The sequence below is a fragment of the Camelus bactrianus genome, chromosome 3, assembly GCF_048773025.1.
Source record: "Camelus bactrianus isolate YW-2024 breed Bactrian camel chromosome 3, ASM4877302v1, whole genome shotgun sequence".
Lineage (NCBI taxonomy): Eukaryota > Metazoa > Chordata > Mammalia > Artiodactyla > Camelidae > Camelus > Camelus bactrianus.
In genome coordinates this window covers 96,320,311-96,347,597 of record NC_133541.1, presented here as the reverse complement: position 1 = coordinate 96,347,597, position 27,287 = coordinate 96,320,311, and the positions used below count along the sequence as shown (strand labels likewise).

At 43.4% G+C, this 27,287-nt stretch overlaps 2 protein-coding genes across 2 annotated transcripts in view; one reads left to right on the top strand and one right to left on the bottom strand.

Annotated features, from left to right (window-relative positions):
* Window positions 1-8,464: 8,464 nt before the first annotated feature.
* On the top strand, window positions 8,465-11,437 carry IL9 (interleukin 9). Its single transcript, XM_010971646.3, has 5 exons — window positions 8,465-8,578; window positions 8,695-8,730; window positions 8,816-8,848; window positions 10,025-10,156; window positions 11,327-11,437. Exons 1-5 carry the CDS (start codon window positions 8,465-8,467, stop codon window positions 11,435-11,437), a joined length of 426 nt encoding a protein of 141 aa, XP_010969948.1.
* A 5,647-nt stretch (window positions 11,438-17,084) lies between these two features.
* SLC25A48 (solute carrier family 25 member 48) overlaps window positions 17,085-27,287 on the bottom strand; it is a 46,051-nt gene continuing 35,848 nt past the window's right edge. The window contains exon 7 of the transcript XR_012505649.1: window positions 17,085-26,410. The gene's annotated coding sequence lies outside the window, so the exon portion shown is untranslated. The remainder of the gene's footprint in view (window positions 26,411-27,287) is intronic.

Here is a 27,287-nt window from a genome sequence, read left to right as displayed (position 1 = left end):
GAATGTAATGTGTTAACACAATCACTTCCCCTTCTGAAAGAGAATTTGGCCTTTCCATTAATTTTTTAGTTCTGTGTCTCTGAAAACCAGATGAAGGTAAAATATCAAGTGGGCCTGCTTGGCAGAGGGTGTCTGGACTGGGAGGAAGGTAAGTGAACTACAGATTCCTCATGGGGACGCCACAGCCTTGGGCTCCCCTGAATGCAGGGGACTTGGAAGCCCCACCTATGGACCTCTTCCAAGAGACATTTGCTTCTACGGACATAGGCCTTTAAGCCACGACCATCCTCCCCCCTCCCAATGGAAGTCTTCATTCTTCACACCTGAGCCATCTCATCTGGCGGGTTATAGGAATGGCTCCTGGGTGACTGTGAGGACCACTCCCACCAAGAGGAGCAACTAACGCTGCCCTCCTGTAAGTTATGCCCATCCTCTACCCTTTGGAGTAAACAGGTACTGAGTGTAACCTAGGACAGTTTTGTGAGTCTGAATGGATGCCTAAGCCTAGGAAGACCTCCAGTGTGCATTACAAATAAAAAAATTCAAGATAAAGGAATAGCAGATTGAATCCAGCAACGTATTAAAATGGTAATGTAGTATGACCAAACAGAACTTATTCCAGGAATGTAAGGATGATTCAACATTTGGTAATCTATTAAAACAATTTATCACATGTATTAGTGAAAAGATACAACTCATGGTCCTGACAGGAAATTAAAAAGGCATTTGATAAAATTCAGCAACTATTTCTAATAAAAACTTAGTAAACTAGACATTCAAAATTACTCCCTGTTATGAAATCAATAGCAAACATTTAAATGGAAAACACTGACAGCATTCCTTGTAAAGTGAAGAAAATGGCCACATGGCTTGCTTTGACCACAACTGAATTTCCTTATTTCTAGCTATGAAATAACAACAAAAAGAAATAAGACATAGTATTTTACAGGAACTGATTAGAGCAGCAAACTTGGTCTGGCAGCTTATTTTTTTTTAAATGAAGTTTTATTGAGACAAAGCCACACCCATTAATGTACATAATGTCTATAGCTGCTTTCCTGCAATAGCAACAGAATTGAGGAGTTGTGACAGAGACTATATGGCCTACAAAGACTGAAATATTTACTAGCTGGACATTTAAGAAAAATTTGCTGATCCCTGGACTAGAGGATTATTATTTTCAGGTGAAAACATCTACTCAAGGGAAAAAAAAGAGAGAATCAACCGAAAATCATTAGAATAAGCAGTTTCAGTAGTTAGCTGGTGGGTACAAGATAAAGACGCAAATATTAATAACTTTTCTATTGTGTTGGATTGCATCATTTGGCCCTAGTTCCTCACTCCTCCCCATATCCATGTTCTTTCCCATGTGACTGCTGGATGTCCTTTCACTGTGGGCAAGGTGACCTGTTTTACTCATTGATCAGCCCTACGGCTTTCTTTGGCAGTGGTATGTAGGCAGAAGTGAGGCAAGCAGAGGCTTGAGATGAATCTAAGCATTGGACTTACTCTTACACTTCCTTTGCTACTGTAAGAAGAATATTTCTGGATTATCCTACTGGTCTCAGGTATGTGGGAGAGCTAAAATGCTCCATTCAGGCCCAACCTAGATTAACCAACTACTGCAAACCTGCAGATATATAAGTGAGCCTGGGCAAGATCAGCACAGCAGTTCAGTTAAACCAAGCTGAAGCTCAGAGACATGAAATTAGTAATTACTGCTGCATGCCACTAAAGTGTGGTGGTCTTTTATTACACAGCAAAAGCTAACTATTATGTCTATATGTTAGCAATAACCAGTTAGAAAATACAACCCTGTACCCAATAGCTATTAAAACAGAAAACACTTCACCTCTTTCTTTACCCTTTTATATCCAGTTACCTACTCAACATGCCCGTGGATACTTAAGAGGCATCTCAAACTAACCATATCCAAAACAAAATTCACCCTGATACTGAACCAAACTTGGGTCCACTCACCCACATGCAGTAAAGCCAATCAATTGACACTGGGTTGTGGTAAAGTGCAGCATTTATTCTAGAATGCCGTACAAGGAGTCCAGGACAGCTAGTGTTGAAAAAGCCCAAACTCCTCCATGAGTTTCAGGAAAGTGTTTTAGAGGCCAGGTGAGGGAGGGGAGTCCCTGGATATGTGATCAGCTCATGCACAGTTCTCTAATTGGTTAATGGTGAGGTAACAGGGCAGTGTCACAGGAGTTAACATTATCGATCCTTAGGTGCTGGTAGGTCTGGGGGCTACGTCTCATGGTCACGTAGTTAATTTCTTCCATTTAGTGGTGGTTTTAGCATCTGTAAAACAACTCAATAATGTGCATTGCATACTATTATCTGGATGCTTCAGAGAGGAGCTGAAGCAGAGGATATGGGGAAGGGGTCTGCCCCAGGAAGACCCCACAGGGCCCTGCTCAGTTACAACCCACTACAACTCCTCCACTCCCATGCCTGTTTCTTCTGCAGTCTCCCTTATCTCAGTTAATGACCCTATCTCTTTCTCCCACCATCATATCTATCGGCTTTATCTTAAACATATATCTAGATTCTGATTATTCCTTTCTACCACTATTGATACCACCTTGGTCCAAGCCACCATCAGCTCTCACACAGACTATCTCAGTAGCAGCCTAACTGATCTCCTAACTGTAAAAGGGGATCAAGTCCTCCACTCTTGTGCCCCAGCTATTGCCCACACAGCAGCTATTCTTCATGACCTAAAATATGGGCCAAATCACATTATTCCTCTGCTCAAAGCCCTCCAATGGCTCCCACCTTATTTAGGGTAAAATCTTAAGTCCTCCTCTCAGCCTATCAGGCTCTAAAGGATTTCCCTTCTGGCCCCCTCTCTGACCCCAATATTTCCATTCTTTATTTCCAGTCACTCCGCTTGAGAAACACTGGCCCCCGTGCTGTTCCTCCTGCATGGCAGACACACTCTAGCCTCAGGGCCTTTGTGCTTTCTATTCCCTCTGCCTGAAACGTTCTTCCCCAAGACCCCTGCCTGACTCAGTCACTTACTTTCTTTGGGCCTCTACATAAATCACTGTAGCAGAGAGGACTCACTGGCCACCTTAAAGGCCGTAGCTCCCACACTCTACCACTCACTGTTTCCTCACCTGCTTTTGTGCTCATGGCACTTATGACCACCTGAAATTTACCATTGTTTTTGTTTATTGACTTTTTCTGCTCTCTAGAATATGGGCTTCCCAAGATCAGGCACTTTGTTTTGCTCACTGCTTTGTCTGAAGAGCCTAGAACAATGCCCAGGATATAAGAAGTTCTCAATGAATATTGCTGAATAAATAGGTAAACCTAGGAATAAATTTCACAAAACTATGCAAAACCTGTATGAAAAAAGAACTGTAAAATTAAGTTCAGGGAAATTTTAAGAAGGCTACACAGAGACATCATCCTGGATGGAGAGATTCAATATTTTAAAGATACCGAGTTTTCCAAGTTCCATTTATATTGAACACAATCCCAATCCCAGTTAAAATCCTAGTAGTATTTTTTTCTTGAGGAAACTTATCAAAAGGATTCTAAAGCCAATCTAGAGCTTTAAATGTTTGAAACCATCTAAGACACTTTTGAAAATGACAAGCAATAAGAGGCAGGAAGATATTCCCAACCATATAGTTTGATATTCAAAAAGCCACAGAAACTAAAGATCACCAGTGTAACAAAGAGCTTATTGGGACAAATCAGAGAGTCCAGAAACACAGCTAAGCAAACTGGAAATGCAGTGCTCAGTAAAGGTGGTATTCTAAATCAGTAAGGAAAAGAGATATTTAGCCAATAATACTATTGACCAAACTTAGAAGAAAAATAAATTGGATTTCTTTTATACTCTCAAATAAACTCCAAAGATTAGAGATGTCATTGCTAAAAAAAGAAATAACTGAATAATGAAGCCCAGAAAAAGAAGTGTTTTATATCGGTCACATGAAAATGTCTACACAGCCAAAAAAACACTACGACCAGAGCAAATAGAGAAAAATAAATGCATTATATCTGAAAAACAAAGATATACAGGGAACTCTTAGAAACCAGTAAGCAAAACAGAAACAGAAAACTGGGTACATTCAGGTAATAAACAAATAAAGAAACACAAATGAGTAATAACTAATTAATTAGACATATATTAGTATCTATTACGTGCCAGGCACACTGTCCAAAGTTAATAAAAAATCCAGTGTTGGCAGGGGTGTCAGAAATTGGCATTCTTAAACCTGACTAATGAGATTATAATAAATTACTCTCTTCTATCACAGAACAACTTTCTGGAAGGCACTTTGGTAGTATGTGTTGAAAATGAAAGCATTAAAAATGCTGGACCTTCAGTTCCAGATTAGAGTTTATATCATCATGTCTGGATGTGAGATCTGGACCTAAGGCTTGCAGCCACCAGGGGACACACCCTGAAGACAAAGCCAACCAGCGGAGAGACAGAGTCACCTGAGTCTTTGTCCTCCAACCCTGGAGACCACCCTCGCCACAGATTTGCTCTTTTCTGAGATGGCAAATTTCCTCATCGTTTAAGCCAGTGTTAACTGGGGTTCCTGCCATTTGTGGCCAAAGCATCCTTGATGACACAGGGTCTGCCCAACCCTTCTAACCTCCTAGCCTTCTTCTCTGCCTCTTCCCAACAGCCACCTCTGCAGGGGTCAGGCTGCTTCCAGCCCTGCCCACACCTTGATTTCAGACCTTTGGCCTCTAGAACCACGAGAGAATAAATTTCTGCTGCTTTAAGTCACCCAGGTTGTGGGTACTTTGTTATGGCAGCCCTGGGAAACCAATGCAGCTGACATCCAGAATCTCCCTCCTCCAGCCCCAAAGCCAACTTTGATTTTCTGATTGTATTAAGTGGTCTTGGAATATAGGCCATATAGTTGGGTCAGCAGAAATGGAGACTGATGTACGGTACAGTAGATAGGAGCACCGGCCTTGGGTCAGATACGTTCAGTTCAAGTTGCCAGCTGTGACTACAGCGACTCTCAGCCTCTCTGAGCGTCAGTTTCCACATCTATAAAACAGGGCTGATAAAGATGGTTGAGAGGCTTGAGTCAGATCATATACATCAAGTGCTTAATATGTTACCGTGTGTATAGTAAGGGTTCAGTAAATTCTAGTGCCTTCCCCAGTGTGCTTCAGAACAGAAGTCCCTATCCTTTCTTAATTAGATGGACACCAATAAACTGGCCACAGGAAAGGGGGCCCCACAGTCTCTATCAAATGTAGGGACAGGTTTTAGGTCATGATGGACTGTGAAAATTCCATTTTTAAGGATAGCTTGGATTCTTATTCACCGACAGTGAGGAGGAGGAAGAGGAGGGGAGAGGGAAGGAAGGAGAGGGTCCTAGGTCCTGGAGCTCTGGAAACTGCATAGGAGCCAATCTGCGAGCAGCAGGCCCTATGTTCTTGGGACCCAGAATTCGCTTAGAAGGGATGCAAGGGGAGGGGTGCAGGGCACCAGCTAGAACTCAACTCCTTGGGGGAGAAACCACTACAGGGATGGCAGCACCTCCAGTGGGGTTTGCCCATCACATTTGATTGGGAAATACTAACCTAGAAATAACTATTTGATTAAGAAATTAGTGCTTGAAGATTCTCATAACAAGTTATCTCTAGGCTGCTTACAGAAAAAGGTAGAGTGGGTTTTACTTAGAAGTTTAGTGCCTTTTTTGGGGTGTGTCATATTGTGCTGTGGCTTCCTAGAACAAATAACCCTTTTGCTTTATTCCTAGAGAAATAATCCATGACACATGGTTTTTTATCACAAAATAAAAATGTCAGACTTTATCTTTAGAGCAAAATAAATGGTTGAGTATTGTCATTTGTCATTTATTGTAAAATATGTTATCTATGCTAAATCTTGGTAAGCATCTTACTCTTCAATCTCCTTGAAATTTGAAATAGGTGAGTAATTAATTTCTGAGCTTGGTGTATTTCCTCTGTAAGAGATTATTTGCATACTTACATTTTGATATGGAAAGAAATCCTAGAAGCTAAACGTCAAAAGTTTTAGACTTTGCGTAGATAAACATCTACTATCTTAATTCTGTTTTGAACCGCAGAGCTACCATTTCAATACTCTTTCCTTTTTTATAACAGAGGGGGTGGGGAGATGGGAAAAAGTTGTAAAGAATACTTACCTAGTTCTCTCTTTCTATTTCATCCTTTACAGAGCTCGAGTTCCCACACCTGATGTGCCTCCCTCAAGCAGTTCAATGAGAATTGAAACAGAGGAGAGAGAGACTCACTTTAGATTTCTCAGGAGACTACAGAACAGGAGGATTTGTTTCATTAACTGCTGAATCACACAAAAACTTTCCTGGCTCAGGTTTTTAAATGTTATTCCCACTCTTTTTTTTTTTGGTTACTGATCCACTGGGAACATGTACGGGTCATTTCATAAATAATATAAATTTAATAAGTTTTTACAAAATTAAATTTATTCGTCATTCATTCATTGCACCGGTAACTGCTGAGCACTTAATATACAGACCGTGCTCTGGGAATACAAAGATGAACAAGAGTCAGTCATTACATCAGCTCTTATGGAACTTATGTCCCAGTAGGAGGAACAGACGCTATGACAGAATCCTGCAGATTGCAATGATTACTAGAGTCAGGGAGGGCTTCATGGAGGAGGTGGCTTTTGAGTTGAAACCTGAAGGATAAGAGCGGGCCACAAATGGAAGAGCTGAGGAAGAATATTCCAGGCAGACCTTAGCAGGAGCAAAGGGCATAGATACAGAACTCTGTAATAAAAGTGTTTGCTATAAGCTGGGAGGCCTTTGCACCTTCTTCTTAGTACCTGCAGAGGACAGGCTTGGAAGTCAGAGCTGCAGGAGGATTTGTGAATTTAGCAAAAAAGCTAATTTCTTTTTACCTTGTTTGCCACCAAGATACTTCCCTTTTGCATAGTTTAGCCAAACACCAGTGATCCATCACCACTCCTAAGGAAAAACATGCAATGAGAAAAGCAGTAACACCCCACACTCTCACAGCAGTGGTGAGAAATCCTATGGGTTTGTTCCCATTGGCCACTATGGCATAAAGTACCAAGTAAAAGAATCCCCATCTCTTCCCCATATGTAGAAGACATATTTTCTCAAAGCACACACACCTTCAAAAATGTACCCTAGAAACTAGACTTGAAACCTAACACAATCTCAGTTTATGTGCACCTTTCTCACTACTTCAGAAACTGTTTGCATTAATGATTTGACCCAACAAGCATTTAGTGATAGGCCACTGTTCCCCAGGCACCTGAACTAGACTCACAGGGGGCATATGTCCTGATGGGAGAGGCAGACAAAAAACACACGGAGAAGCAGGAAAGCCAGAGGATTAAGGGCTGAACCCACGAGTCAGACTTCTGGGCTTGAACACAAATTTTGTTTCTTTCTGGTTGTGTGGTTTTATGCAAATTATTTGCCACTCTGTGCCTCAGTTTCCCCATCTATAAAATAATGAGGATAACTATAGTACTTACCTCATAGAGCTACAGTGAGACTGCTTTCTGGCTCACAGTGATAAGAACAGCTCCATCAAAGGACTGGGAAGCTAAGAGACAGACAATGTTTTAAAAAGTAAAAATTGAGGATGACAAATTAGCACATACCTCACTTGGTAGCTGTATGGATTACATGCTCTATTCATATAAAGTGCTTAGAATTGCAATGATGTGTAGTAAGCACTCAATAAATGTTAGCTATTACCCTATCTCAAGCACAGAGTTTTTACTTAATGTTGCCCAGTGCTATGTAAGTTCCCTCAAGACATTAAGGAATCTCCAGACCAGTTTTAACAGGTGCTGTTGTTGCATTCTTGTGCTTACAGCTGAAGAGTTCCTGCTTTAGACACTTGTTCAAAGATGCATTTGTATGAGGTGGAGAATCTGGCCCCAGGCATCAAAGACATGGTTCAGATTTGGGAGTAAGATTGAGGTTGCAAGGACGAGACTGAGCTGGCAAAAACCAAAAGCAATCCTGCACTATTTCTCATCCTCCCTGCCCCACTTCGTTAGAATATCGGTGACTGGCTACTATATCAGCATTTCTAATAAAGTAAGAAGGGGAAAATACAGATCTGAGCTTTCATGTAAAGTATTTTCACTCTCACAACCAGAATCTTTGCCTTAAAAAAAAATACGGTTTTAAGATCTCTAGCTTTTCCTATAGCATCTCGGTACCCAACTTTTTGAAAAGCATCTTTTCTGAGGAATGATATTTCCTGTGAAAATGTAATGCAGTCTTTGTCAAGTGACTCAGTCTGAGATACATACACATATACATTTTTTTCAATGTCAGGTAGCCCAAATTTACAGAGAAGAAGTGGGCATTGGTATCAGTTTGATGTCAGGGTTTTTCCATGTTTGTTGGAGAGCTTTAAATACGACTCAATTTGAAGGCATCTGAAGACCAAGCTCCAGTCTCGAGTCAAGATGCTCCTGTCCGTGGTCCTTGCCTCGGCCCTGCTCCTCTGCTCTGTGGCCAGCCAGGGGTGTTTGACCTTGACTGGGATCAAGGATGCTGAGTACCTCATCAACAACCTGCAGGTAAGCTGCAGAGGGGGGCGCCAGTGGGAAAGGCAGCTGTTGAAAATTTAAGTGAAGTATAAGAGGGTGGAAAACACACCACTCATTATGGGTTCTTATCTCTTTACTTACTTTAGAAACATCCACCTTCAAAATGCAGCTGCAGCAGCAACGTGAGTAAATGCTCTTTTAAGAACTTTCCAAACCAATTTTAATTTTCACATCTGGAATCTTCACTCTGAAACTTCTCTTTTGCAGGTGACTGACTGTTTGTGTCTGCCCATTCCTTCTGTAAGTATAGTAAAATCATCTTGATCTTGTGTGTTTTTTTTAAAGTTTTTAGGAAAAAATTAATTGCTCTAATTGATATTTTAAATAAGAAAGTGTGACTTAATGGCAAACGTTACAGATTAGTATATCCTTTTAAAACCTTTGAAATCTTAAAATTCCATACTATATACATTTCTTTGTATTTGGTCTCCTTGAGAAGTTTAAACACTTTTCACCATTTAAAAAAGAATATTGAATGTATTTTTAGATTAGTGGCCATGTGCACAATTAATTCAAACTGGGGCTCATATCACATTGCTAATTCATTTGCTGGTAACTCTAGGGTTGCAAAACAATGTAAATAAAATGACCACCCTTTGTCCTTCTTTCGGCCTTAACTGTCTCTGTGCGGTGCCTCCTCCCTCCTTTCTATTTGGCTGATTTAGAGTGGCTATTGCGAGGTTTGAATGCTGTCCCCTAGGGGGACAGGGTGTCTGAGGCTGTGGGTGGCGGGGAAGTAAAAAGGGTTTCCTGGGGGGGGTGGTTATTCCCAGAGGGGCAGAGGAGAAGTGTGGCAGGAATTTCCTGGTTAAGGGTAGGAGGCAACCCTTACCAAGGTGCTGTTCTGCTTTACTCTCTTACAAGCAAGACTTGGGAGAATCTGAGCCTCTTCCCCCAGCTGAGGTCAAATGTCACACACAATCACGGTCCATCCATTAGGTGAGAATAGTGTATGGCGCCCTCTGAGGAGGGACCACACATTAACAGCCCAGCCTCTCCCCTTATTTATATCCCATGATTTGAGCTACTGCTGAAACACTGGCTGTATTCAACTGGCATATCCCATCTGGCTGATGTGAAAAGGCTTTTCCTTTCTCTGTACTTTCAAACTCACTATGACAAGACTTGGAACAGGTCCTTTGAAAAGCAGACTCAGGACTGGCTGTTTTCCGGGGTCCTCAGGCCTCATGTTCCCTGGATGGAACAAACTGGAAATCTTCAGGGAGCGTCACTGTGGAAAAATGGCCTCACCTTGAAATACTGAAGATCATTTACTCTGCTAGCAAGGGGCCTGACTAAAAATAATGCAAGTTTAGGTTACATTGGTTAAGTTAAAACAGTCTCTAAAAACATTGTCTCTGTGATTCCTACTCAAAACTGCCCTGTTTCCTTTCCTAAATCCTTGTTATTTACCAGGACAACTGCACCACGGCATGCTTCCAGGAGGGTCTGACACAGATGGCCAACACAACACTGAAAACAAGATTCCCCCTGATCTTCAATAGGGTGAAGAAAACGGTTGAAGCCCTCAAGAACAACAAGTGTGGCGTGAGTGTTTTTACCTGTGATGTGCTCTGGTTGGTTATTTTCATGTGAATGTCAATGCCAACTCCATCTGAATAACAAGGGACAATAAAGTTGGAACTGGTAGTTAAGGTTGATAAGGGACATCTAAGAATTAATCAGAACAATAGAATTAAAGTGAGATCTGCCCAGGGAACTCACTGTTCCCTCTTATTTAAAAAAACACTCACCCCTATATTGGCTTTTACTTCTCTCCATCTCGAGTGATGAAAGAATCCATCCTCATTGTAATCAGAAGCTAAAATCTAGAAAATCAGGGCGATAGCCCATGCAATTCTAAATTATTCTAGAGATTCAATTTGCTACCTGAGTGGATGTTGTGACCTGTAAGTTAAAGGTTTTCATTCCACTGGCTAAGGAGGTGTTTGAAGGAAGACACACTCACAGCCAGGTGGAAGCTTGTCATTTGCCCTAAATGCCTATCAGCACTTCTTCAGTGTACGCCTAGTCGCTGGAGGAAAGGGGAGCGGGGCAAACTTTTTCTCATTAATGTCGCCACAGGAGGGCCCCTCCTCACTCAGCTATTTGATTGCAGGAGTTTCTGCCCTCAACAGCATTTGGTTCTAAGGGCTTAATACATCCTGTTTCATTGAATACCTACCTTAAAGATAATTGTCAGACTTAACCACCCTCACTTTGTAGCAGGGGAAGCTGAGGCTCAGTGAGGTTAACTAATTTGCCAAAGGCTATATATTTAGTAAGTGGCAGTGTTGAGATTTGAACTCTGGTCTATGTGATCTCAAAGTCCTGCCCTTAGCCATTGTGTTATAAAATGACCTTGGAAAGACAATCAAAAAGGGTAATAATAAAATTTAGGCCTGAAAGAATCCCAAGAAGATTTCCCCTAATGAAGAAATTTAGAACCATTTGATAGGGTGTGTGTGTGTGCGCGCGCACTTGTGCGTGTATGTGAAGCAGACCCCTGAAATCCTACCACAAAGTCAACCACCTACACCGCCTACACAAAATGCTAGCCCTGGACTCCCTATCCATTAGTTCCACCCCTTCCCTTCCCCCACACTTGTCTCTCCCACCCCCTCCCCCACTTACCAGGCTCTGGGTAGGGTGGCTCCTGGGGCTGCTGGTTTCCATGCTGTTTTAGTCACTCTGCCTTTGTTAACTTTGTCCCCACAGTCTTTTTCCTGTGAACAGCCATGCAACCAAACCATAGCAGGCAATACACTGACATTCCTGAGGAGTCTCCTGGAAAGTTTCCAGAAAGAAAGGATGAGAGGCAGAGTGTGAAGATGACATACTATTTATTCTATTTATTGAATTTTAAAAGCTTCCTGTTTAAGTTGTTGCAGTTAAAAAAATCAAATAAGCCATGCTAAAGCAAAATTAGTTGTAATAATTTGTTTAAAAATTTATGTCTTTATTTTGGAATAAATAGATATGGAAAAATCTCAGTCTGGTCTCTGGTACTTACTTGTTCTTTGTTGCTCAGAAAAAAGAAAGCTACAACTCTGTCAATGGGCTGATGGGTCAAATACTCCTGTAATAACAGGATTCGTTACCCTGAACACAGACTGGAAGCCTCATGAACTGTGTCTGGGGCTGTTATGAAGGGGGTGTCTGTGGACAGTCTGAGGGCTGTTGTAGGGGAGGTTAAAGGCAGGCCAGAGGTGCCCCACCTCCGGGTGCTGGTGGAGGGAGGCTCAGAGCATCACCAAGGCATTTAGGGTCCTGAGAAACCAACTACCTGAAATGGGTGAAGGCAGCAGCTGGTTAAGTCCAGATGAGAGACACTCAAGAACATGGGCATGTTTGTATATAAGAAAGCAAAGTGCTTGAACTCGCTGAATCAGAAGATCATGGAGCAGACCCTCTGGGTCAGAGCAGAAAGCAGATAAATCCTGGGATCAATATGTTACGGAAACGACAGGCCAGTCAAGAAACAAGCACCACTCGGAAGGTTGGAGTACTCAGATGTATTACGCCGGCGGGCTCAGAGGGGCTTCTGCTCCAAAGCTCTGAGCCCCTCCAAGACGTAAGCGTAAGGTTTTACAGGGTAAAGTACAAGCTTGGGGTATTCGGCCAATAGGCATGGAACAGCTTTAGCATCATTATCATCACAAAAGTGGAGGCGGGGAGGCAGCAAACCAACATTCCAAAGCCAGATATGTATCTTTGAAAATCCAGCTGGCTAGCAAAAACACATAAACAGCAAACCAACACTAATTAACCTAGATTTACAAGTTAGTCTAGCAGAACTCAGATCAGTATTCCAATACCTAAGATTTGTGAGTTACCTTGTTAGACCAGCCCAGCCTCTCCTTCACAAATACAGTCATCGATTCCCTTGGAAGACCCTCAGCTAGCACCACCTTGTGCCTGGGATGCAGAGCCTCACGGGTGTACACCCAGGGAATTCCTGAACTAGGCTGTCTGGCTGCCACAGGGAGACAGGAGGGAAGGGGGCAGGGCACAACCAGTAAACGAATGACACAGCAATTAGCACCACGATGGCAGGAGGTTCAACTCCAAGCAGACCTTGAGCTTCATTGTAATACATCAGCATGGTGAATGGCACTCCCACAGGCGCCATGACAGTTCCAATACTGATCATAAAAGGTCAAAGGTGGGTGGGGCCCAATTCCTGGGAATCCCTGCCCCTTCCCTAGAGTAGTTCGAATAATCCTCCCACTTGTTAGCATATGAAATAACCAAGCCCATAAAAACTAACAACCCGACAAGCCATGGCCACTCTCCCTCCTGAGTGAGATGGACCACACTCTGTCTAAGGACTGTGTATCTCTGAATAAATCTATCTTCACTCTACTATGCCTGGCTCAGAATTCTTTGAATTCTTTCCTGCTCAAAGCCAAGGACTCTCACGTGGCAGGGCAGTTCCCAGGGACTCAACTGAGACCTGGAACACCGCCATCCTCTCGTGCCCCATTTTCCTGTAGTGATCAGTGACAGTAAATGTGTGTCAACTTGCCCAGGCCCCAGGGTGCCTGATATCTGACTAAATGTTATTCTGAGTGTGTCTGTGGAGGTGTTTCTGGATGAGATTAGCATCTGAATAGGTGGACTGGATAAAGCAGATGCCGGCCCAGTGTGGGTGGGCCTCACCCAATCCACTGAGGGCCTGAAAAGAACAAAAAGGCAGAGTAAGAATTACTGGCTCTCTGCCTGATAGCTTGCGCTGGGACATGGGTCTCCCATCCCCAAACTGGGACTTACACCACCAGCTCCCCTGGTTCTCAGGCCTTTGAGGTTGGATTAGAAGAACTACACCACTGGCTTTGCTGGGCTTCCAGCTCAGAGACAGAAGATAGTAACTTCTCAGCCTCCATAATTGCATGCGTGTTCAATAACTTATAATAAACCTGTCTATCCATCCATCTGTCCATCCTATTGGTTCTATTTCTCTAGGAAACCCTGACTATTAAACTACCCATCTCGTCTTAATACTCAACCTGCCCCCAACTCCAGTATTCCTGATTCTGGTTTCTGTTCCACAGTACTTGTCACCTTCTAAGATGCCCTTCCACTTATTAATTTATCATGTTTGTTGTTTACTGTTACTCCCTGCTCAAATACCAGCTCCCTGAGGGCAGAGAACTTTGTTTTGTTCCCTGTTGTGAACCAAATGCCTATCCTGGGCCTACACCATTCCTGTACCAGTCTAGGTGCTCTATAAATATTGACTGAGCAGCCTGCCAGCAACCATCCTGCTTGGCCTCCCTGGCTCTGTGTGATGAGTAGGGTGGAGGCAGAGTTAAGGTGACAGTCTTGGGGTCAGGGACATCTGACAATCAGAATGGCCCTCTCCCTACTTCAAGGCTTGGCAGCTTGGGAAAAGCTTAGAGGAATTTACCAAGGATGGTCTTTTTCTAGGTACTGGTAAAACTAAAATTGCTTTTCCTCCCTATGAAGATAGAACATCCTTTGGTACTTTGGATCTCAATAATACATAAAGTTCAGAGCACCAAGAGACCAGATTCCTCAAAGGGATTTGCTCAGTTTATCTTCTATGAATTACAATGTAAAGCAATGTCTGATGTGACCTGCGCAGCAAACAGCCCTTGGCCAGAGGTGAGGTTCTGTGATGACCTGGGCAGCGCGGTACCTGGATGGCAGAGGCACGAGTTTCACCCTCGGGCTGCAGCCAAGACCCTCCTGCATAGGGAGGTGAAGAGGTTTTAGCAAAGGGAATCCAAGTCAGGGGAGTGTTTTATTAACTTCTTGGGTGCAGAAATGGTGGGTCCATGGAGACATCCGGCCGTAATTTTTTAGTCTTAGTGTGGAGAGAAAGAGACAAGATGCTCAGTGATAATTTACAGTGACATGTGTATCAAAGGATCACAAGTGGGATGTCTGGGTAGAGAAGCTTCAGAAGGGGACCACTGGTTTAAACATCCTTCCTCAGTGCTGGAGTCCATCAGGCATTGTGCAGGGGGCACAGACCTTCAGACAAACAGACAACAGTCACAGTCTGCTGACCCACCTGCTTCCCAAGAGAAGTGAAAACATCACATGGCAGGCGGGTGAGGGTGGGGCGTAGGCCCTGTCGCGGGAGGTCTTCTCGGGATCTCCAGTAACAGTGGGTATGAGAATCCCTGCTCCAGCTATTAACGTTTCTATACTATTTTCTGAGACGCGAAGTCTGACCACTAAGTGTCCTCAGTGCCCTCCCCCTTCACGGACAGCTCCTGGGGCTGGAGGCCGGCCCTGCACAGTGCGCTGAGCGTCCGGGCCAGGCTGTGGTGCCAGCTCCCTCACTCGTCTGTGGATTTCTCTGGACAAGGCGCTGAGAAAAATGTCTATCAAATAATATATCTATTATTATTTATTAATATTAATCCTGTAATTATTCAGCCCTTACTCAGTAGGTACTAAGCATACTTTATCTCATTTAATCCCCTAATAAACCGTGGGAGGTTGGTATTATTATCTCTGTTTTACAGATAAGGAAATGAAGGCTCAGAAAGGTTAAATGACCTTCCTAAGACCACACAGCTGGTGAGCGTTAGAGATCCAACCCCAGCTGTCTCTGATTCCAAAGTCTTCGCCCTTCCCATTCTGCTCTTTTCTTATTCTGTGTATATCAAGTGTGTGCGTTGTGTTCCCTCTGACTACAACCTGACGGTAAAATAGATTTATGACAATACATGTCAACACTCCTTTATCCCCAAACCTGGGGGCTAGAGAGTTTTCAGAATTCAAACTGCTCAGCCTTTTGGAAAGAGAACACACCGTTCATATGCCATACATTACACAACATCCACAGCAGGGCCTGAGGCAGGATTCCGTAATTAAACACATTAATATTCTGCAACAAAACGCAGGAGCAATCTCATGAGGTAGTCAGGTTTGGCAGCCAAATGAGTCTCACCAAATCTTGGGCTTTCAGAGCTGTGTGAGTTTCAGAATTGAGTTAAGGGATTCGTGGGCGTTTCTTTAGCCCCGGCCCCACTTACAAGAAGAGGGGCTCGCTCTGTTTCCCAAGGGTCTCTGTGGGCTGTGCTGGGCATCTCCAGGAGGGACAGAGGCTTCTGTGGCTCCCCAGACGGTCCACCACATGACATCTTAGGTCACGGCAGCACACCTTCTCCTCTCCTGTCCTCCACCTGGGTTTTCTGAATGACTGGCCTCTGACACGGAGCTGTTGCCCTACACCACGTGGTTGACAGCCTACAGCATCAGAAGCCGCCCCCTCAGCCATGCTCACCCCACATGGGGATCACAGCAAGGACAGATGTTGGTGGTTAGCGATGGTTTCAGAACACAATCTGGAGACACAGTCAGCTGCCTGAGAAGATGCGTGGAGAGATAAGCCTCGACCCACTGTTACAGCTTATTCATCAGCAGAGCCTGGTGGTTTCCCTCAGCTTTTCTCCAAAAGTAGCATACCCTACAGCATGCGCCCTGTGGCCAGCTCAAACCAAGACTCTCAGGGTGGTGGGAAGGTGCACAGTCATTACTCGCCTTCTGGTGCCAGGGAAGTTGAGATTTATGTGAAGACACCTTCGAGAAAAGAGAAGAAGGACTAATACTTATTGAGTGTTTACTATGTACCAGGCACTCTGTTAAGCATGTTTTGTGCAGAATCGTGCTGGATCTTCACAAGAAGCCCATGAGGCAAGTGTGGAATTATTGTACACAATTATGCTCAGTGCACAGACGAGGAAACTGATGCCCAGAGAGCTGGTGCACCCTGCTCACAAATGGTTAAGCCAACTCAGAGAAACGACTCTACAGCTACATCCTTAAATCTGACCCACAGGAGGGTGGCGGCTCTCAACACAGCCAGCTGCCTCATGTAGGTTGCCAAGCCCTGGGTAGAGTTGTTTCCAGGAGATTCCAGACCAGGGCACACCGCTGCTGGCCAAAACCAAGCCCAGATACTTCCTGCCTTAAGGTTGGCCAGTCACATCCATCTGCCTGTCTCTCTGCCTGTCTATCCAATTTGAGGCAGGAGGATACTGAGAAGTCCAGCCCTGCAATTCCCCCCCTCCCTGCTCCCCTCCTCCTTCATCCCAGACCAACACCTCCCTTCCTCTGGAGAGGGAACGCTCAGCAGAAACGCCAAGACCATTCACCCACCGTAAGCATACAACTCAGTGGTTTTTAATATATTCACAGGGCTGTGCAACCATCACCACGATCTGATTTCAGAACATTTTCTGAAAGAAAATGGAAAAAGCCCTGCACACAACAGCAGCCATTCCCTATCCTCCCTTCCCCCAGCCAAACCAACTAATAATCTACTTTTGGCCTCTATAAATTTGCATCTTCTGGATTTTTCCTATAAGTGGAATCATATCATAAGTGTTTTTCTGGGACTGGCTTCTTTGATTTAGCATATACTTTCAAGGTTCATTACATCATAGCATGTATCAGTACTTCATTCATTTTTACAGCCAAATAATATTCCACTGCATGGATATACTGCGTTTTATTTATCCATTCATCAGTTGATAGACATTTGTGTTGATCCCACTTTTGGCTATGATGAATAATGCTGCTATGAACATTCATGTACAAGTTTTTTGTGAGATCATGTTTCATTTCTCTCTGGTATACACCTGGGAGTGGAATTGCTGGGTCATATGGCAATGCTGTGTTTAACTTTTGAGGAACCACCAAACTAGGTTCCAAAGCAGCTGCACCATTTTACACTTTCCCCCAGCAATGTATGAGGGTTCCAATTTCTCCACTTCATTTTCATCACGTGTTATTATCTGTCTTTTTGATTATAGCCATCCCAGTGGGTGTAAGGTGGTAACTGGTTGTAGCTTCGATGGGCATTTCCCTGATAACTAGTGATGCATCTTCTCCAGTGCTCACTGGCCACTTGTGTATCTTCTCTGGAGAATATCTATTCAAATCCTTTGCCCATTTTTCAATTGAGTTATTTTCCTTTTTACAGTTGAGTTGTAAGAGTTCTTTGTATCTTCTGGATAAAAATCCGTTATCTGATACAGGATTTGCAAAGATTTTCTCCCATTTTGTGGGTTGTCTTTTTTCTTTTCCCCATGGTATTGGTAACACAAAAGTTTTCTGTTTTTTTTTTTAATTTAAGTATAGCAGGTTTACAATGTTGTATCAATTTCTGGTGTACAGTATAGTGACTCAGTTATATACATATATATTCCTTTTCATATTCTTTTTCATTACAGATTACTACAAGATATTGAATATAGTTCTCTGTGCTATATAGAAGAAACTTGTTGTTTACTTATTTTATATATAGTAGTTAGTATCTGCTAATCCTGAACTCCCACATTATCCCTCCACCCCTCTTCCCCGCTGGTAACCAAAAGTTTGTTTTCTATGTTGTGAGTCTGGTTCTGTTTTGTAAATAAATTCATTTGTATCATTTTTTTAGATTCCACATATAAGTGATATATGGTATTTTTCTTTCTCTTTCCGACTTACTTCACTTAGTATGACAATCTTCAGGTCCATCCATGTTGCTACAAATAGCACGATTTTATTATTTTTTATGGCTGAGTAATAGTCTATTGTATAAATATATCACAACTTCTTTAGCCAGTCAACTGTCAATGGACATTTAGATTGCTTCCATATCTTGGCTATTGTAAATAGTGCTGCTATAAACACTGGGGTGCACATATCTTTTCAAATTAGGGTTTCCTCTGGATATATGCCCAGGAGTGGGATTGCTGGGTCACATGGTAAATCTATTTTTAGTTTTTTAAGGAATCTCCATACTATTTTCCACAGTGGCTGCACTAAACTGCATTCCCACCAGCAGTGTAGGAGGGTTGCCTTTTGTCCACACCCTCTCCAGCATTTATCCTTTGTGGACTTTTTTTTTTCTTTCTTTCTTTTAAACCTTTTTTTTTTTTTTTTTTTTGAGCTATAGTCATTTTACAATGTTGTGTCAAATTCCAGTGTAGAGCACAATTTTTCAGTTATACATGAATATACGTACATTCATTGTCACAATTTTTCAGTTATACATGAATATACGTACATTCATTGTCACATTCTTTCACTGTGAGCCACCACAAGATCCTGTATATATTTCCCTGTGCTACACAGTACAATCTTGTTTATCTGTTCTACATTTTGAAATCCCAGTCCCCACCCCTGGTCCCCCTGGCAACCACAAGTTTGTATTCTATGTCTATGAGTCTGTTTCTGTTTTGTATTTGTTTTTTTATTTTTAGATTCTGCATATGAGCGATCTCATACGGTATTTTTCTTTCTCTTTCCGGTTTACTTCACTTAGAATGACATTCTCCAGTAACATCCATGTTGCTGCAAATGGTGTCATGTTGTCGGTTTTTATGGCTGAATAGTATTCCATTGTATAAATATACCACATCTTCTTTATCCAGTGTGGACTTCTTTAATGATGGGCATTCTGACTGGTAGGAGGTGATAGGTACCTCATTGTAGTTTTGATTTGCATTTCTCTGATAATTAGCGACACTGAGCATTTTCCCATGTGCGTATTGGCCATTTGTACATCTTCACTGGAGAAATGCTTGTTTAGGTCTTCTGGCCATTTTTGGATTGGGTTTTTTTTTTTTTTTTTTTTTTTTTTTACTGAGTTGTATAAGCTGTTTGCATATCCTGGAAATTAAGCCCTTGTCAGTCGCATCATTTGCAAACATTTTCTCCCATTCTGTAGGCTGTCTTTCTGTTTTGTTTAGTTTCCTTTGCTGTGCAAAAGTTTGTAAGTTTAATTAGGTCCCATTTGTTTATTTTTGCTCTTATTTCTATTGCCTAGGTAGACTGCCCTAGGAGAACATTGCTAAGATTTATGCCAGAGAATGTTTTGCCTATGTTTTCTCCTAAAAAGGTTTATATTGTCTTCTCTTATGTTTAAGTCTTTAAGCCATTTTGAGTTTATCTTTGTGCGTGGTGTGAGGGAGTGTTCTCACTTTGCTGATTTACATGTGGCTGTCCAGCTTTCCCAACACAACTTCCTGAAGATACTTTCTTTTCTCCATTGTATATTCTTGCCTCCTTTGTTAACGATTAATCGACTGTAGCTGTATGGGTTTATTTCTGGGCTTTCTATTCTGTTTCATTGATCCATATGTCTGATTTTTGTGCCAATACCACACTGTTTTGATTACTATAGCTCTGCAGTATTATCTGAAGTCTGGGAGGGTTATTCCTCCAGCTTTGTTCTTTTTCTTCAGTATTGCTTTGGTGATTCTGGGTCTTTTGTGATTCTATATAAATTTTAGGATTATTTGTTCTATTTCTGTGAAAAATGTCCTGGGTAATTTGATAGGGATTGCATTAAACCTATAGATTGCTTTCGGGAGTATGGCCAGTTTACCAGTATTGATTTTTCCAGTCCAAGAGCATAGGATATTGTTTCATTTCTTTAAGTCATTTTGTTTCCTTAATAAATGTTTTATAGTTCACTGCATTTAAGTCTTTCACCTTCTTATTAAGGCTTATTCCTAAGTCTTTTGGGTGTTTTTTTTTTTTATGTGCTTTTAAAAGAGATTTTTTTTTTTTTTACTTTCTTGTTTTCTTACTTTCCTTTTCTGATATTTCATTGTTAGTGTAAAGAAATGCACCATATTTCTGAATGTTAAGCTTGTATCCTGCTACCTTGCTGAATTTATTTATCAGCTCTAGTAGTTTCTGTGTGGAGTCTTTAGGGCAAAAGTTTTACATCATAGTCCAACTGATTATTTTCTATTTTGTCACTTATGCTTTTGGTATTCTAAGAAATATTTGCCTGACCCAAGGTCACAAAGACTTACTTCTATGTCTCCTTCTATGAGGTTTACAGTTTAACCTCTTACATCCAGGTTTATGATCCATCTTTGATTAATTTTCGTATATGGTGTGCGATAAGGTTCCAGCTTCATCCTTCTGGAATGTGCATATCCAATTGTCCCAACAACTTTGTTGAAAAGACCATTCTTTCTGTATTGAATTATCTTGGCATCCATGTCAAAAACCAATTGACCATAAATGTAAGGATTTCTGGACTTTCAACTTTATCCCATTGATCTACAAGTCTACCCTTATGCCAGCACTGTGCTGTCTGTAAACTTGTAGTAGGGAAGTTTGAGCCCTCCAACTTTATTCTTCTTTATCAAAATTGTTTTGGCTATTCTGGGTCCTTCGCATTTCCATATGAATTTTAGGATTAGTTTTTTTTTTTTTTTTAATTTCTGCAAAAAAAAAAAAAGCTAGCTGGGATTTTGAGAAGGATTGAATTCAATCTGTAGGTCAATTTGGGAAGTAATGCTATGTTAACAATATTTACTCTTCTGATCCATGATATAGAAGATCTACTTATTTAGATCTTTTAAAATTTCTTTCAACAAGGTTTTGTAGTTTTCAGCGTAAAAGTCTTGCACTTCTTTTATTAAAATGTGCCTAAATATTTCATTTCTCAAATACTATTATAAATAGAATTGTTTTCTTAATTTTATTTTTGGAATGTTCATTGCTAGGGTGTAGAAATACATTGATTTTTTTGTAGGTTGATCTTATAATCTGAAACCTTGCTGAACTTGTTTATTGGTTCTACTAGGTTTTCAGTGGATTCCTTAGGATTTTCTATAAGCAAGATAATATCATCTGTAAATAGAAGTTCAGTTCTTCTCCAATTCGGATGCCTTATATTCCATTTTCTTGCCAAACTGCCCAGGGTATAACCTCCAGAACAATGTTGGATGGAAGATGCCAGAGTCTTGCTCCAGTCTTAGTAGTAGTGAATCTAACCTTTCACCAAAAGTTTGATGTTGGCTGTCGACTTTTTATAGATGTCCTTTATCAGGCTGAGGAAGCTCCCTTCTGTTCTCAGTTTGTTAAGTGTTTTTATTGCGAACAAGTACTGGAGTTTGTTTTTCTGCATCGACTGAGGTGATTGTTCTTTACATACAGACATTACTAACAGACATTAATTCTTGGCTTATGAATTTCCAAAGGTAAAGCTCCCAGCTCTAGGGAGAGGAAGTGACAACTCTACAGACTGTGGAAGGAAGTTAGAGAACAGAGATGGTAGCAGACACTGGTGAGTGCCCGGACTCCAGCTGAGCTTCCAGGGGTGGTGGCAGAACTCCAGGGAGGGCTGAGCACCTGAGAAGAGAGGTTCCTAAGCCAAATCTCCTGTGTGCCCTGGAGATGACAATCTGAAGAGAAATTGCCTCCTGCCACCCAACACACAGTGTGGCACAGGGAGCCCCAGGAAGGTGGGCCTGTCTCAGGCCCCTGAGTCGTTCCACTGGGGAAGCCAAGGCTTTTCCCACAGGACAAAGAGGGGCGTGGACATGTCACGGAGCACGTCAAGAACAGAAGGCCTCGGGGTTGGCAGATATGGCATGCAGGGACCAAGTCATCGGGACCAAATGGGAATAAAGATGCTCCCACAGAAGCCACCTGCAGAGAAAGCCATGCCCTGGGAACAGACAGGAAGAACTCCAGGCCAGGATGGAGCATCTCCTGAGAGCCAGAAGCCTCTCCCTATACCCCAAACCCCAAGCACCTAAGTCACCCCAGGAAAGGGAAGAGAAGGAGAAAATCCTGAACTGCATTTAACTTGGAATTTCTGAGTTTTACATCTGAAAGGGCAAAATTACTTTTTCTGCCATCAGGTAGAATAGAGGCTTGGAAAAAACTAAACTTAATTAAAAAAAAAGAAAAGCTTCTTTTACCCTTTGCACACCTAAGATGTGGCTGAATCAATGGGCAAACACCAGTAAAGTATGGAATTAGCGCCAGGTACTCAGCTCAGCACAATGGCGAGTAAGATGCAGTGGCATCTTCATAACCTACAGGTGTGGAGGGAGAGACCTGGTCTGTGCTGCTGGGAGGCGGGAGGCATAAGCAGCTGGGGGTGGGTCTTGTCACTGGCAGGGGTGACTGAGCCCAGAGCACACTGGCCCCTCCCCACCCTCAGCCAGAGGTGGGAAGCAGACATCTTCTGGCTGGTTTTTCTGGCTCCAGGGTGCTCATGGGCTGGCTACTCTGCTGGACCAGATGTTTCCTGGAAACTTGTTTGAGATCAGCTTGTTAGAGAGGTGCAATGGGAGTCAGAACCCTGGAGGACTTGAATCAATGACTCATCAGACATCCTGGGCATCACAAAGGTAAATTTAGGGTCTGCATCCACCCAACCCAAGCATGCATGTCAGATGTCCACTTGTAAATCCAAAGACCTAGGAGCCAAGCATCTCCAGCAGTCAGTGTTTTCCAGGCAGAGACAAGGTCCAGGGACCACTGCCGCAGCTACCCTGTGTCACCTCCTGAAAAACGCTAACAACCCAGACTTGGGGGAAGGCAGGCTGAAACCAGAAACAAGAGCACTCACATAGTGCCCCCTCACCTTCCTCTAACCCCTATGTTTTACGCTTCAGTTTACAAAACCACTTCAGCACTAGATTCTTACTGAAGCCCTGTAAGGTAAGTAAGGAAGGCCCACTCAGTGTGGCTACTTTACAGATGAGGAAACTGAGGCCCTGAGGGGCCAAATCTTGCCAAGATCATGCAGGTAATATTGGAACCCAAGGAACTAAAATCCAAGGCGAAGGTCTCCCTAGTCTGAAGTTTATTCCACCACAGGGAAGTAAAAGAACGACGACAACAACAGAGAGGAGTGAGACCCAGAAAACAGGAAGAGAAGTGTCACAGGGCCCAGATGTTCTCACCACTGAAGCCAAGGTCACCAGAAACCGGGACTTGCTGTGCGTTTAGCTGATCTCTGCTGCCATCTAGCGGCGATTCTACAGTTTATCAACCATGAGACCCTTTAGATGACTGATTTTTTTAGATCAGTTCTCAAGGGGATCCCTGGGGTCAAAACTATTTTCATATGACACTAAGATGTTATCTGCCCTTTTCAGTCTCATTTTCTCACAAATGTAAAATGGAGTTTCCCAAAAACTACATGGCAAGTGATATCACAACAGATTGAAAGCAGAAGCAAATACAGAATCCAACAGTCATCTGTTTAAACCGGACACTGGGAGATTTGCAAAATGGTAAAACAGTACAACTCTTCTCATTACTTAGTTTTATTTGGAAAAAATTATTATTTTCATTAAAATACGCTATTATTTAACATAATAGATTTATTATAAATTAACAAATATTTTTAAAATTCTCAGTTTTAATTTTTGTAAATGTTATAATCTATATAAACAAAAGCTCCTTGAGGCCCTCCATCATTTAAAAGACCGGTGTGGAGAACCTCTTTTGTAGCATAATGGTTACTGGTGTTCTTTTCACCATCTCCAATAAGGTAAAAGGGCACGTCTGAAGTTCCTCAAGTGCAGGATGCTGACACCAAAATTTGTGCTTCGTGTGGAATTCTTTTCTGTCTCTGGCCTTTCTTAAAAGAGGACTTCCATTTGTAAAGACATTCCTGACGCTGATACAGAGTCGATGCCTGTGCTAAGCTCCCCAAGGGCAGGGTCTCTGCCATGGTCACCCAGCACCTCACACAAGCACTGGGCACAGTTGAGTCAGAGTCAACACATGTGTTTTTGGTCGAATGAAAGAAAGGCTATGATGTGTGGATTAAGAAAAATCCCCACACTGCTGGCCCCAAGTATTCCACAAGATAACCTCCAGCAGGAGAATCTAAGAGGAAGAGGGGCTGTTGCTGGCTGGCGCCTCCCAATACTGGGTCAGGGTCCAGTGCCTTCTTTAAGATTGAGTTGCATCCTTTTCCAGCCCAGGTGTTTGTGTGTGTGTGTGTGTGTGTGTGTGTGTAGAAAGTGTGCTGCAGGGTGTGTATAATCAGCACGGGGAGTGGGGGGGAGCAGGGCAGGGTGTGCAGAGGAAGGGCTGTTACTCAGAGCCTGGTTGAGGTTGGCCAGTGCAGCAGAGCCAGCAGGAGCCTGAGAAACAAGTTCTCAGCACAGAAGCTGTGCTTGCATTTTTAAAAATTATAAAAGCCATATATGCTCACTGTAAGAACTGAAGCACTACAGTGGTACACAGAGAAATCACCATCAACATCAAAGTCGAAACTGAAAGCCTTTCCCCAATCTCATATTCCCCAAATAGCCACAACTAAGATTGGTGTGCATCCTTCTAGATTCTTTTCAATATCTATATAATTATGCATATTTAGAATATACTTATATAAAAATTTTATTTTTTTAATGAGTAACTTCACACATACTATTCTGCCACTTCATTTTCCCACTTAACATACTGCCAACACAGTATTTCCATTTCCACTTAGCTCTTTCTATCACCGAGAGGAGCCCAGAAGAGAACCTGGGGGGGCTGTTTGTTGCTGGGTCTCACCCTCCTCAGGAGCATCCGGCAGGAGACCCCAGCCAGCCTTGCGAATATAGCACTACCTCCAAACAAACAGGCAACCAGGACCAGCACCAGGAAATGGTCTAGTGGAGGAGGGCTTAAGAAACCCGTTCAGGAGTGTGTCATAGAGAAGACTTTGGGTTCACCTGGGTTCACCTGGGTAGGACTAGATGTCAGTCAGCATCTCTTCACCAGTATCCACAGTGCCTTACCCATCAACGCATATGGACCTGTCTCTCCTGTCAGCAGAACCGTCTCTAATACCCCAGAATGGAAGAACCGCAGGGGACCCCCATGGCTGTCCCCAACACCACAGATAGCGTCTGCATAGAGTGAACGCTCAGAAATGTCTGATGACCAAAGGAAGATGCAGGTGGGATGGGGCGTTTAGACAGCAGCCTGCAGAGCTGCCCGGGGACCCCACGGTGCCGGGGCAGGAAAGGGGAAAGAGACCGTACTGAGGGCTGCATTGCAAGGAGGGAACCCTTGGCTACAGTAACAGGATGAACTGAGGAGACTGAACGCTTTCAGCTTTGTGCCAGAGCCATGCTTTGTCTTGGTGCCAGGTCTGCTGGGGTGGGGGCTTTTCAGAGACACGTTCCAAATCACTCAAAGAGGGTGGGAGGCAGTGGAGAAATTAGGGAAGACCCTTTCAAGGAGGGAAAAAAGGGTAGGAGGAATCTAAGGATATTTCCCAACCAGGATCCAAGCCAAGAATGGCAAAGGGATTCATCAGACTGGCTGCTGGTGGCATCCCAGGGCACTGTGTTGAGAAGGATTCTGAAGCTACATTCAGCTCAGTGGGAAAGGGCTGTATGACTGATTAGGGGCATTTGCTGTGGGAGTGACGTCATGGGCACGTACCACAGAACCACAGAACAACCACTTCCCCACGGGGTTCCAATGAGAAGTAAAACTGAGATGAATGACATCATAAAGGAAATCAGACCACGGACAGAGAGTTCGTTTTGTTCTGTTTTGCTCTCCACGTGAAAATAAGGCCCAGGGAGCGCCCACCCCACCTGCGCTCAATGCTGCCACCCTAGAGGCGCTGTACCAGCCGGTGCCACCGTTTGGGCAGGGAAACCTACAAGGCTTCCTCGCCTTCTGCTGTCCTTTTCAACCACTGTGCCCTCCCTGCCCACCTTCGGGAGCTGGGAATAAAGAAGTGAGGATGCCACCCTGAGTTCCTCTCACCTGCATGCAGTGGGCTCTTCTCTGGGCTGGTGACATCTACGAGGGTCTAACAGAGGGAAGAATGAGGGTGGCCAGTCTCCTGGAAGCCAGGCAGAAGCATCTGATACAGAACGTTTTTATATGGAAACTCAGAGACAACGTCGACTCCTCCGTGAATCCCCAGCGAGTTTACAGCAGTCGCAGGTGCAGGGTCTATCTCCTCCCGCTTGTTACCAGGGGCCAGTGAGGATCTGACACAGATGGTGATGGCTCCACGGTCGGCCCCAGGCAGCAGCTCAGGGCCCCGGCCTGCAGGTGAGGAACAGAGTGCTTGCAGATAGGAAAGAAGGTATTCCGAGGGGAGCATGGATAACTGAGGGTTGGAGGGGAGACCTTCTTTCTCTTCAGTTAATTCCCCACTGCATCAGATGTAGCGGAAGGAGGCCCTGGTCAGGTGATCCTGGCGCTGGGGGGAAGGAGGAAAGATAAGACTTTCATCTAACTGTTACCAGTCAGCAAGATCTAGGAGTCAAACAATCCATCTGGAAACTGTTTTTGTGAAGCAAACTTGGCAGAGTATTACTGTGAGAACAGACTGGGGAGAGGCTAGGATGATGGTAAATGTCCAATAAAAGACATTATAAGAAAACCGTATCTTCTTGCCTTGAAAATGAGTTTTTCTGAAGTGAAGACAAGCAATGAAGTTTGAAGGTCACGGCAGAGAGCAGACCAGTATCACTCCAGGAAGGTTCTGGGAGCAGGGGATCGTGGCGGGCAGGGAGGGATGGTGCAGGTGAATTCACAGGCCTCGGACGAGCCTACGAGCTGACCATGCACAGCGGCTGGGACCCCACTTCTACCACCGAAAGTCACCTTCCTCGTACTCATTCTGGTTTCTCCATGTGAACCAGTAAAACTAACCACATCACAAAACAACCACCTTACGTGGTGTTTACTGGGTTTCGGATGGTCCTTGGGTCACTCATATGTGTGAACTGGGAGAGAAAGGAAGCATGAGAGGGGAGTGTTCTTCCTCCACGGGAGTTTGTGGGAGCGGGGGTACAGCTCGGTATCTGGTGGTTGGAAGGAGGCTGGAGCTGCTTTGAACTGGATTCTGCTCCCTGCAGACAACTGGAAACAATTCCATGCCATTCCCACCACCTGCAGCTAGACAACATCCTAGGAC

What these genes read in the sequence shown, in the direction of transcription:
- IL9 (XM_010971646.3), top strand. Translation starts at nt 8,465, where the DNA reads ATGCTCCTGTCCGTGGTCCTTGCCTCGGCCCTGCTCCTCTGCTCTGTG. An exon ending in ACCTCATCAACAACCTGCAG is followed by an intron (nt 8,579 to 8,694) that starts GTAAGCTGCAGA and finishes TACTTACTTTAG; the next exon opens with AAACATCCACCTTCAAAATG. An exon ending in TGTGTCTGCCCATTCCTTCT is followed by an intron (nt 8,849 to 10,024) that starts GTAAGTATAGTA and finishes GTTATTTACCAG; the next exon opens with GACAACTGCACCACGGCATG.